Source organism: Nannospalax galili, unplaced genomic scaffold, assembly GCF_000622305.1.
Source record: "Nannospalax galili isolate Female #2095 unplaced genomic scaffold, S.galili_v1.0 scaffold39, whole genome shotgun sequence".
NCBI lineage: Eukaryota > Metazoa > Chordata > Mammalia > Rodentia > Spalacidae > Nannospalax > Nannospalax galili.
The window spans coordinates 7,680,390-7,692,805 of NW_008346683.1; the positions used below are offsets into that span (position 1 = coordinate 7,680,390).

The 12,416-nt window shown below is 39.5% G+C and overlaps 1 protein-coding gene across 1 annotated transcript in view; it reads right to left on the reverse strand.

The window, feature by feature from the left end:
* Positions 1 to 1,938: 1,938 nt before the first annotated feature.
* Hsp90b1 (heat shock protein 90 beta family member 1) overlaps positions 1,939 to 12,416 on the reverse strand; it is a 16,808-nt gene continuing 6,330 nt past the window's right edge. The window contains exons 6-18 of the mRNA XM_008843157.3: positions 10,500 to 10,611; positions 10,255 to 10,374; positions 9,345 to 9,461; positions 6,956 to 7,093; positions 6,791 to 6,868; positions 6,607 to 6,672; positions 5,846 to 6,115; positions 5,376 to 5,621; positions 4,672 to 4,808; positions 3,746 to 3,824; positions 3,496 to 3,651; positions 2,699 to 2,821; positions 1,939 to 2,246 (exon numbers count right to left, since the gene is read on the reverse strand). Coding sequence (XP_008841379.1) covers positions 2,217 to 2,246; positions 2,699 to 2,821; positions 3,496 to 3,651; positions 3,746 to 3,824; positions 4,672 to 4,808; positions 5,376 to 5,621; positions 5,846 to 6,115; positions 6,607 to 6,672; positions 6,791 to 6,868; positions 6,956 to 7,093; positions 9,345 to 9,461; positions 10,255 to 10,374; positions 10,500 to 10,611 — 1,672 coding nt within the window. The 3' untranslated portion in view covers positions 1,939 to 2,216. The remainder of the gene's footprint in view (positions 2,247 to 2,698; positions 2,822 to 3,495; positions 3,652 to 3,745; positions 3,825 to 4,671; positions 4,809 to 5,375; positions 5,622 to 5,845; positions 6,116 to 6,606; positions 6,673 to 6,790; positions 6,869 to 6,955; positions 7,094 to 9,344; positions 9,462 to 10,254; positions 10,375 to 10,499; positions 10,612 to 12,416) is intronic.

Sequence of the window (12,416 nt, forward strand, 5' to 3'; positions counted from 1 at the left end):
TCTTCATAAGCATTTTCTTATTGTTAAGCTGACAACATGGTAGCCAGCTGACTTTTACAGCATATTCAGGAGCAAACATGCTGATGAAAAACTAGTCAAAATTATCTCCCCCATATCCCCAAATACAACTTTTAACCACTTTTCTTTGAATAAATCCTAGATATTTAGATAATACTTTCGTAGTTTATTTTTAAATTATGTGTACATCTGTATGTGTATGACATGTATGCAGGTGCCCACAGAGATCAGAAGAGGGTGTCTGATCATCTCCTGGAACTGAAGTCATGGGCGGTTGTTAGCTACCATGTGGGTGCTGGGAACTGAACCTGGGTCCTTTGCAAGAGCAGCCGGTGCTCTAAACCACTGAGCCATCTCTCCAGCCCCCCACCTCTATTTGAGCATTTGCAAGTTAGTGTAAACTTAAGTTTACTATGCTGTCTGCCTGATCAAGTTCACTAAATGTGTTAAGTAAAATATTTGGACAAAAATATATAATTATTTTTCCTCCCCAATTCTCAAAAAATGTTTAGGATATTTTTATTTTTTGGTCTTTTTGAGACAGGGTCACCCTGTAGCCCCAGCTGGCCTGGAACTATGTAGACCAGACTGGCCTTGAACTCAGAGATTCACCTGCTTCTGCCTCCCAAGTGCTGGGATTAAAGGCGTGGGCCACCATGCCCAGCCTTATTTTTTATGTGTATGCATGTTATTGCCTGCATGTAGGTAAGTGCACCCATGTCGTGCAATGCCCAAGGACAGAAGAGGCCATGGGACCCTCTGGAACTGGAGTGAAACAGGGTTTTATGTTGCCCAGGCTAGTCTCAAACTTCCTGTTAGAGTGACCCTGAACTTGCCTCCACCTAGAGTGCACCACCACGCATGGTGCTGGGGAATCAGACCTGGGGCTTTGCATATGGTAGGCAAAAACTGACTTCAGCTACATTCCCATTCCTATGTATTTTAAGACTTAACTTATATAGAATTCCCCTAAATCTCCACGTCCATGTACTCTTAAAAGTCACCATAGTATTTCAGTTAGGAAACCATTTTTTAAAAATATATTTCTTTAAATGTGTACTGCCTGCATGTAGGTAGGTGTACCTGTGTTGTGCAATGCCTGCAGAGGTCAGAAGAGGCTGTTGACTGGACTGGAGTTAGGGACAGTTAGCTGCCATGTGGGTGCTGGGATTCGAACCTGGGTCTTCTGCAAGAACCAGTGATCTTAACTGCTGAGCCATCTCTCCAGCCCCAGAAACCATTACTTTTAACTACACTGTACTTTATTGGGCTCTTATCCCTCCCCACAATGTTAATGGTCTTCAGAAAGAAAAATTGTGTGCAACTATATGTATGCCTGGGTTGAGTGTCCAGAAAAGGGCACCAGATCACCTGGAATTGGAGTTATAGGTTGTGAACTGCCAGGTGAGTGCTGGGAGCCATACCTGGGTCCTCTGCAAGAGCAGTAAGTGTTCACGTTCAACAGCTCAGCCATTCAGGAGCACCCTTCTCCCCCAATGGCACATTGTATTTAGCTCTTGTATATACTTACTCTCTAACCTGTGAGGTCTTCTCAGTATTTCCAAGTCTTTCATGACCTTTGAAGACTAGTATGCACATACAGGTTTGTCTGATGTTTTTACTAAGGTGCATTTGTGGGTTCCTGAAAGAATGCCAGAGAAATGCCCTTCTTACCTGGTTAACTGTCTGCCAAGTTCCTCCACTGCACTTAAGCTAGAAGGTGGCCTCAGAAGATTAAGCTGTGCCCCCTGGAAGGCGGATTATTTACATAGACTTTTTCAGTAAGCAAGATCATCTTTTTTACAAGACAAAACCCAAACAAACTAGTCATTTTTTTAAAATGTAGAGAACCCAACAGACAGGTAAATATATCACATCATCTTTGTACTACGCTGTTAAGAGAAATGGCAAAACACTGGGTATTTGGGATCTTTTTTATTTTTATACACATGACAAGATTTTACACCAATAGTCAGTTAAATAGTACAAATTTACATTCATGAGGAATGTTAAAAAAAAAAATTTTCAACTAAAAAACCCACTTCTTCCTGTGACCCACAATTCCAACATTTTACAGTGCAGGGGAGAAGGTGGTTTTGGGAAAGCATCCAAAATAACTCTCAAAAAAAGAAAAAAAAAAAAAAGACTTAAAAATTTCACATTCCCTCTCCACACAGGATCCATGGTGAGAGTATAATTTACAACTCATCTTTTTCTGTTGTAGATTCCTGTGAAAACAGAAAAATCAGAAAACATTAGACTAGCAGGCAACCATAGCTTAGTGGAAAAAACAAACCTATTCAATTTAAATTGTTTTTACTAATTCATTTGTAGCTGCCTATTGGCAAAATAATTTAGAGCTCATCAAGATCAATGGTCCTGAATATAAATAATCAGAATTCAAAACTGCCTCATGATTCTATTGTGGGCCAAGTAAAAAAAACTACCTAAAAGTATTTCACGAATGGTTGGATAAAGGAACAAACAGAAGAGTACATACTTCAAAAAAAAAAATTTATTTCCTCATTTCTCAATTTGGTATCAGACCTCTATTTTTAAGCAGACTGCTGTATGACTCAGTCTATTAAGAAGTCTGTATGCTAATTTTAATTTTGCCTCAACATGCTGTCCAATTTTGTAAGAACTAAAAGTGCCAAGCCCCTCTCTCATTCTGATGCACCTTTGCTGTTTCTTGATCTTCTTCGTCTGCTCCTGCATCCATCTCCTCTTCTTCGTCTTGCTCTGTGTCATCAGCTGTGTCTTCTGCTGTGTCTTCAGGCTCTTCTTCTGGTTCTTCTTCCACCTAAGGACAACATCCATGAACCCGAGAATAAATGCCTTGCGTCTTATTTCATTTTGCTCTTTCAAAAGGTTTAAGAGCATAATGGATGTTTAATAAGAGCCAGAGTAAATACTGAGTTAACAGGTCAGCTAATCAAGGGAGGCACACAAAAGGGAAGGGACTTCATGTTAAATGTTTTTATTTTATGAGTGTATTGCCTGCATGTATGTGAGTGCACCCATGTTGTGCAATGCTACAGAGGTCAGAAGAGGGCTTCGGATTCCCCTGGAACTGGAGTTAAGGACGGTTCGTAGCCGCCATGTGGGTAATGGGAATCGAATCTGCGTCCTCTGCATCTTAACCGCTGAGCCATCTCTCCAGCCCCTCGTTAATTTATGTGGTATATGTTATTACAGAAATAATTTATTCTATGTTTGAATCTCTAAGAGTAGAAACTAAGCAAATTTCTTAAAGCAGTATCACTTGTTGAGCATCGTGGTGTAAGCCTTTAATCCCAGTAGAGGTTGTGAGACTGAGGCCAGCCTGCTCTACAGAGCCGGTTTCAGTCCAGCTCAGACTATAGGAAGACATGTCAAACACACAAACAGACACACACCAACAACAAAGCAGTTATACTCAATAATCGGGAGAAGCCAATTATTCTTAAAAAAAACTATGCAGGAGAGGATACAAACCTGTGCTTCAGGGTCAATGTTTAAACTGAGGCGAAGCATTCTTTCTATTCTATCTCCGTATGCTTTGGTGTCTGGTAGAAGATAACCTGACCGAAGAGTTGCTGTTTCAAACAAAACTACAGCAAGATCCAAGACTGTTTTGTCATCTTCATCTTCCTGACAGAGAACATTTGATTTGGATTAGGATTAAAAGTTACAAAGCATTCCAGTTTAGAAAGACCAGCAAGAGTGTGGCTCTATCACTGCTCACCTTAATCCGTCGAAGCATGTCTTTGATCAGTGGGTGTCTGGGATTAATTTCAAATGTTTTCTTCTGACTGGCATAGTAACTGTTAAGGGACGCAGTAAGCATTAATATCCATGACTTTTGGGTCCATACATATTTTAGCTTTAATTAGAGAAAAACTCTTAGAAAAATTATTCCTTCTATTGCTTCCTTTAAAAGGAGTGCCCATGTTTAGGTAAAGTAATGAAATAACGCAACTCTTTAATGATGAGTCCCAGGTAATCACAGTACTGCTGCATGGATGAACTGGTTCATGTCTTTATGTCTTGCTTGTTCCCATAGTTTAATACCTTAACTGTAGCCCTGAGTCACCAAAGTTATGGGTGCTGCTCAAGTAAAACCTTCTCCATGATGCCCTCACTAGTGTGGTTCCCAAAAAAATTCCTTTCTTCTTCCATCTGAACTCAGACTGCAGTGTGTTCTGAGCATCTCCACAGTCATTAACATTTTACTGGTGGTTGTGACTATTATCCTTCCTATAGCTTCAAGGTTAGAGGACAGAGAGAAGCCATCTACCCCTATCACCCAATAACTTGTAGGGTATATAACTTCATTTGTCATCCTGACAATCTGATCATCATAAAGACAGGAGCTACATTTACTTTTGACCATGTATAGTCATAATACAAATATAGATATTATTCTTATAACCTAATGCAAAATAACAGTAGCAAATGCAGAAAATTTTTATTTGTATACAAATATTATAAAACAATAAGGTCACAGAAGACAACTTCTTTAGCAACCTAAATGTGCACAAGCTATCTACCCACACAATGGTGTGCACTTCAGATACTTGTCTCTATAGACCAGGCATTATCTCATCTCCTAAAATGAAGGCAGGATGGACAAGAGCTGGAACCTTGGCAGGGACTTCCCCAGCTACTTACTTTGTAGAGATGTCCTTGCCCGTTTGGTATGCTTGTGCCTTCATGATCCTCTCCATGTTGCCACTCCATCCGTACTGGCTGGCCACAAGAGCACAGGGAGACTCTGTAAGGCGCTGTGACACCACAGCCTTTTCAATCTTAGAATGAGAAACATTAGAGACAAATGAGTATCAATAGGTCATTCACCCTTTAAGAGAGGCAGGTCAAAAAGCAGCTTCATCCAGGTTCAGGAATTCTTAAGTGACACTCATTTAATCTGATTTTTTTCCCCTACAATTAAAGACTTGACTTAATAAAAAACAAACAAAACAAACACCTAACTTAAACTTAGCCTGTAAACATTATTACAGAAACAGTACTTTACAGAAAACTTCCGTTTTAAACATGCCCTACCCCATATTTAATCATATTTATCTTATTCTTTATCATTTTTCTTTTGAAATTTTATGTTCTTAGCAGTTAAGCCCTCCGCCCCCAGTGGTACAGGGGATCAAACCCAAGTCTTATGTATAGTAGACAAATGGCCTATCACTGAGCTACATCCTCAATCCTTTGAGATGGCTTCTCACTTTACTGACCAAGCTGACCATGAACTTCAATCCTCATCTTAGCTTCCATGTCACTTTTTATAAGAATTTCTTAGTGGTTACCAGGTATAGGTTAGTTTGCAGACAACTTCTTTTTACTCCAACCCCTCAGAATACCTTGTCCTTAAGAGCTTTATCTTTCATCCAATTGAGCAGAGGCTCAAATTCCTTCTCAGTTGCTTCACGACTTTCCTTAGTTTTCTCACTTTCATCAAACTTCACTCCTTCCTTGGCAACATTCTGGAACCTCTTCCCATCAAACTCGGGAAGGGCCTGAATGCAGTATTCATCCACAGGTTCTGTTAGGTAAATAACTTCATAGCCCTTTTTCAGAAGTCGCTCAACAAATGGAGACGATTCGGCCTACAAAATTAAACGAAGTAAAGCCTAATTGTTTATGTATTAGCCGCATCTTCACAGTATAACAACCCCATCTGAAACATGAGGACTTGATGTTAACAGTCCTGTGAATGACTGGCCAGTTCTCATAACTACTCCAGCTATGCAATGTCTTTTCTCTCAAGCACTGGCTGCACATATATCCCCAGCTAACTACAAGGAGCTGTGACAGCGGGACTTTGTCTCACCTCTTTTCTGCTGGACCCTGCCATGAAGTAGATTTTGTCCTGCTTTTCCTTCATTCTTTCCACATACTGATCTAAACTAGTAATGTCAGTTGGATGATGAGAAGACTGGAACCTAAGAAGTTTAGCAAGCCGAGTTCTGTTTGAGTGGTCTTCAATTACACCAAGCTTGATGTTGGTGCCAAATTCTTTCCAGAAAGTATCATTGTACTTTTCATCAGCGATCTTCTTGATCATGTCTAGGGTTTTACGGACGAGCTTCTTCCTAATCACCTAAGAAAATGGAAGACTGGTTAGAAAAGTTCATCTCAAACCTTTGCAAATGTAAGGAACCAGGGAAACAGTGACTGAGGTACCGGGACAGGGATGTGTGTCACTGCAACTGAACAAGCACAGGGAATGAGCGGGACACTCATATCAGATGGTGCTGAAATTATGCTGTCAGCAGAAATAACCACAAGAGTGCTTTTAATGTTAAGATACTGTCAGGAAAAGAAGAAAGTTCTTTTTTTTGAGACAGGGTTTTATATAAATCAAGGTGACTTGAAACTTATGCTATCAAGCCTTGGCTGACCTTGAACTCATGATCTTCCTCCTGCTTCTTCCCTCAAAGGTTCTACAGGCATGCACCACCATGGCTGGCTCAAAGTTCTTTTGAATAGTTAACGACTAGTCTAGCCTCAAAATCTAGTTGCTTTTATAACAAGAGTCCATCCTCTGATTCCAACTGAAAGGTGGTGGGGATCCTGTCCAGAAACCCTTACCTTAAGCAATTTATGTTGCTGGAGAGTCTCACGGGAAACATTCAGGGGGAGATCATCCGAGTCAACCTGCAGATGACAAAATTTTCAATAAGCAATAGAAACACTGGGAAAAACCAAGTCCAAACCAAAAACCCCACAAGCCCTCCAACTCTAATGCCCATTCCTCCAATCTTTAGATACTTACAACACCCTTGACAAAATTAAGGTATTTGGGCATCATATCATGGAAGTCGTCTGTGATGAATACTCGGCGCACATACAGCTAAAGAGAATCAAAACAAGAGTCACTGTCTAGATATCACACACACTTTGAATTTTAAACTCAAGTTTATACTACTTAAAAACTCACCTTAATATAATCACTTTTCTTAGATCCATATTCATCAAATAGTCCACGAGGAGCAGATGTGGGTACAAATAAAATTGATTTGAAGGTAACTTCTCCTTCAGCAGTGAAGTGAATATAGGCCATGGGGTCATCACTTTCCTGTGGAAAGTAAGTTACTCAAAAGGCACAGGAAAAAGCAGAAAGGCACTTACACGTATTTAACAAGAACAGTACTTTACAGAAGTAAAAGAAAAAAGGTTAGAAGTGGTATGGAGAAGAAATGACTAACTCTTGACTATAAAAAACTCAAGAACAGATGTCTTTAATGGAATTTAGCTTCCGGTAGTAGATACAAAGAGGTATGCACCACATGTAATGTCAGAAATCCTCTGATCTGCTTTATGCTCAGTGTACCCACATGCAGCTATGGAGCAGTTGAAGGTTGGTAGTCTGGAGAGACGCTATTCCATGTTAGACACATTTTGAAGAAACAGTATGAATTAAATTCAAAAATGTTTTTGCATGTCTCATGACTAAAAAAATTGTTCACATGTTAAAACTGCTATTCTGGGTATATTTGGCTAAATAAAGTAAATCTTAAATGGCTGATATATCATCTGTCCTAATGTTCTCTATATAGCTTAAATTTTTTAAAATTATATTAAGTGACTCAAATTTTATTTCTGCCCAAGTTTGCTCATCTAAACCAAGATTTCAAGGACATGGAAATAATAGCCAGGTGTGGTGGCAGAAACCTTTAATCCCAGCACTTGGGAGGCAGAGGCAGAGGCAGAGGTAGAATCTCTGTGAGTTCCAGGCCAACTGGGGCTACAAGGAGACCCTATCAAAAAAAAAGTACATGGAAATAAAATCCAAAGCAAAGTTTCAAGTGTTGAAACTTACAGGCTACAGAATAAAGTAATACACCTATAGACTATTTAGTGAAAACAGTAACTTCAAATGACTTTTAATACTAGTTTTGTATTCTTTAAGACTTAAAAAATTAGGGATTAGCAAAAAAAAAAAAAAAAAAAAAAAGGAAAAAAAAAAAAACCCCCCAACCAGATAAAAAAAGATTTAGTAATTTTCTCTAAAAAATTTTTTTTATTTTATGTGATTGAGTGCATTGCCTTCTTGTATGAAGTGTACCCGTGTTGTGCAGTGCCTGAGGTCAGAAGGTGTCGGATCCTCTGGAACGGGAGTCACAGGCAGTTGTAGCTGCAATGTGAGTGCTGGAGACTGAACCCAAGTCCTCTTCTAGATCAGTCAGTGCTTTTAACTGCTGAGCCAGTTAGTAATTATTCTTTAAAGTTTATTGTGTGTATGACTGTTTTGCTTACATATATGTAAATACACCCATGTGGTGCATAGCCTGTAGAGGTCAGAAGGGCACTGAAGCCCCTGGAACTGCACTTACAGAACAGAGGGTTGTTAACGATCATGTGGGAGCTGGGAACTTACAGAGGAGCAGGTCCTCTGTAAGAAAAGCAAGTGCTCTTAACCACCGAGCCATCTTTCAAGCCCTATTTTGTTTTTTTTGAGATAGGGTCTCCTTGTAGTCCCAGCTGGCCTTGATCTGACAAAAATATGCCTGCCTCTGCCTCTGCCTCTGAGTACTGAGATTAAAGGCATGCACCACCATGCCCAACTTTAGTAATTATTCTAAAATATGACTCCCATGTTTGATATAAGTGAGCTCTTTCAAGATCACATTAAAAACCATTCATTCATTTACACAGTTAATACTTCTGTTCTTTGACAACCTAGGGAAAGCTATATTGAATCCTCATAATTCAAAAAATTTTTAAAAAATATATAGGATTAAAATGAACAGTTTAGTCACATTTGTAAGACTTCTGGATTTTGTACTTGAAATGCTTTACTATCAAAAATGCTGTGTCCTGAAACTGAATTACTATTCTCAAAGACTGTTTCTAGGGAGATACCAATCTCAAAGGTGAAATGTGAATGTGATTTTGCAGTAAAATGAATTTCAAATTGATTCATGACTAAATCTATACTCCTAGAAGTACACATATGGTAAATAAGATCACTTCTGGATTTTGTACTTGAAATGCTTTACTATCAAAAATGCTGTGTCCTGAAACTGAATTACTATTCTCAAAGACTGTTTCTAGGGAGATACCAATCTCAAAGGTGAAATGTGAATGTGATTTTGCAGTAAAATGAATTTCAAATTGATTCATGACTAAATCTATACTCCTAGAAGTACACATATGGTAAATAAGATCTTTGAATCTTATCTTATTGGAAAAACTGGGGATGGACAATCTCATTCATGGTCTTATACCATGTTTAAGTATTTAATACCACACTTAAACTAATAGGGTGAGAAATTTTACGTACTTGTTAATGACTTAGAGCTAGAAAATTCTAACAAAGAACTTACCTTCGAAAATGATTTGTAGAAAGCTTTGTATTCATCTTCTTCTACTTCTTTTGATGGTCTTTGCCATATTGGTTTGATATCATTCATAAGTTCCCAATCCCACACAGTTTTTTCAACCTAAAGTTAAAATACTTGGTTAGTCTTTCCTATCACTTAAAAGCTAACCTAGAGGTAATCATAACTTCTGTTATCTAATATAGGTGCTAATCACTAGATCAAATATTTTAAAGTAAGGGTTTGTTTTGTTTCTGGAGACAAGGTCTAACTACATAGCTCAAACTAGCCTCAAACCTTGAACCATCTGCCTCAGCCTCTCAAGTACTGGGATTAGAGGCATGAGTCTCTAGACTGCTAAAAGTAATCACTGTCTCTTAACATTTATAGCCAACATTTAATTAAAAAAGAATAGTAGTGTTGGGATGGTGGCGCACACCTCTGATCCCAGCACCCGGGAGGCAGAGGCAGACAGATCTAAGGCTGAGGCCAGCCTAGTCTTTGAGTTCCAGGCCAGCTGGGGCTGCAGGGAGGACACTGTCTTAAGAAGAACCCCCACCCCCAAACAATTCTCAGCAATATTTCTACTTTACCTCTTATCTGAGTAAGGCACAGAAATATTTCTATAGTTAATTCCAACATGCTAAGGAAGATACATAAAACTTTTAGGATTTTAAAATTCAAAATATATAAGCCAGTCAGAAAGCTCTTTATATAGAGGCCTCTGTTCACTACTTAATGTTCTAGAGGACAACATACACAGCACACAAAGTTAAGTCTTGTTTTAAACAAGGGGGCCACTTGTAAAACCAGAACTTTAAGAACTAAGAATCAAGCTCCTCTCAAGAATGCACATGTGGCTGGTGCTGTTCCCCACAGATCCTCAACAGTAGTTTAAGTAGGGGAGTCAGCTTACCTTTTTAGTCTTTGGTTTCTTTTCTTCCTCCTCCTCCTCTACGGCAGCTTCATCATCAGATTCTTCTTTCTCTTCTTTCGTTGCTTCTTCTTCATCCATGGGTTCCTCAACAGTCTCAGTCTGTTCAAGTTTCACAAGGTACAATTACTGTTAAGTTCATTTGTTTGGTAATTCTGATTCCTCTTAGCACTAAGCATTTCAATATACGCTAAGGTAATACATACATTTTATCATTGCAGATTTACCTTGCTACTCCATACATAAATAGGAAAGTTGATGAACTGAGAATACTTTTTGACGAGATTTTTAATTGTATCCAATTCAAGGTAATCAGATGCTTCTTCTTTTAAGACAAGGCTGCAAGGAAGGAAAATAAGCCATTTATAGACTCACTCAGCTTTTAGATTTGATTATAAATTTAAGTACCTTGGTAATAACAGCCAGCAGTTCTATACAATGCTTGACGTTCATACTAAGAACTCCTTCTCCTCCACTAGGAGGCCGGGAGCTAAATACACAACAAACGGGATGGGAAAGACTTCCTGAGCTCTTTAAGGTAGAGAATATTCTTAGTTTTAAGTAGAAAACAAAAATATTTCTAATCTTCCTAGCATGTTAGATAGCTTTCATTTCTCAAGGTGAGAAAGCACACTGAAAATATTCCGGAGAAAAATGGGATCTCTGCACTTTCACTGATTACACTGTCATTCTAGAAATCAAACAATTTTTTAGTACTCCTAAATATATTCTTAAAAATAAAGAAAAACAGAAAAACCATCAAGAAAATTACCCTGAAGCCACCAGTCTTACCTATCTAAATCAAATGTCAAGTTCAAGGGTGATATTTCATTTGGTAAAGCAACAAGCACAAGGACCCGATGGATCAGCATCCGCATAAAAATAAAAACCTGGGCATGGTGGTGGTGTGCTTGTTATCCCAGTGCTGGGGGAGGCAGAGACGGGGATCTCTGGTACCTGCTGGCCAGCCAGACTAACCTAATCTTCAAGTCCACATGAGACCCCTGGTCTCAACACAAGGTGGAAAGCTCCTGAGGTCTGAGGCAAAAGGTTGTTTTCTGGCTTCTACCCACAAACATACAGCCTGAAAAGAAGAAGTTGAATTCTGCAGCTGCATGTCACCCCTGAGTACTCAATAGACACATGTGATTGGCGGCTGCCATTCTGACAGTACATATAGAGACAGAACATTTTCACATTGTAAAAGCTCTACTGTAGGCCGTGTAGTTTGGCGGTGCTCGTGTTTCCCCTTCTGCAAATCTCTTTTCTATCTACCAAAAATGACAAGTCACAACACAGTTCCCAAACACAGGAGGTAGCATGTACCTTAATATTTGTGCTTGCAAAGAAGAAAATGTTTATAGTTTAGAAGCACCTGTTACAAATAGGAAATGGAACAGGCTTTCAAGTTAAGTCTGACTTAGTGGTATGGGGTGGATGGAGAGCTGTGGATACAACTGGAAGCTGCTGATTAGGTGACTTAGAGGTACATAAAAGGCAATCGGGGTGGGCTGACAAGATGGCTCAGCAGGTAAAGGCTCTTGCTGCCATGCCTGAAAACCGGGTTTGATTCCTGGGACTCTCAGAGTGGAGGAGAGAACTGATTCCTGCAAGTTGTCCTCCACATGCCCTCCCCTAATAAATAAATGCAATTAAAAAAAGCCATCAGACACATGAGCACATAACCTAGTGGTAAGATATAGATGCAGTTTGGGAAGCAGCTGGCATCCATACAATTTTTTATTGGGACATATCCTCATTTACTGTCTTGGCTGCTTTCAGACATGTGACAGACCGTATATTCCATAAGCTGGTCCTTTAAAAATGTTTGCTGGGGCTGGAGAGATAGCTCAGCCATTAAGAGCACTTTCTGCTCTTCCAGAGGACCTACGTTCAGTTCCCAGCACCCACATGAAGGCTCACAACTGCATGCACATACATGGTGCACATACACACACAGTCATACACATATGCATAAAAAGTAAATTTGAGCCAGGGGTGGTGGTGCATGCCTTTAATCCCAGCACTTGGGAGGCAGGCGGATCTCTGTGAGTTCAAGGCCAGCCTGGTCTACATAGTGAGTTCCAGGACAGCTGGGGCTACAGGGAGACCCTGTCTCAAAAAAGATGCCCCTCCCGCCCAAA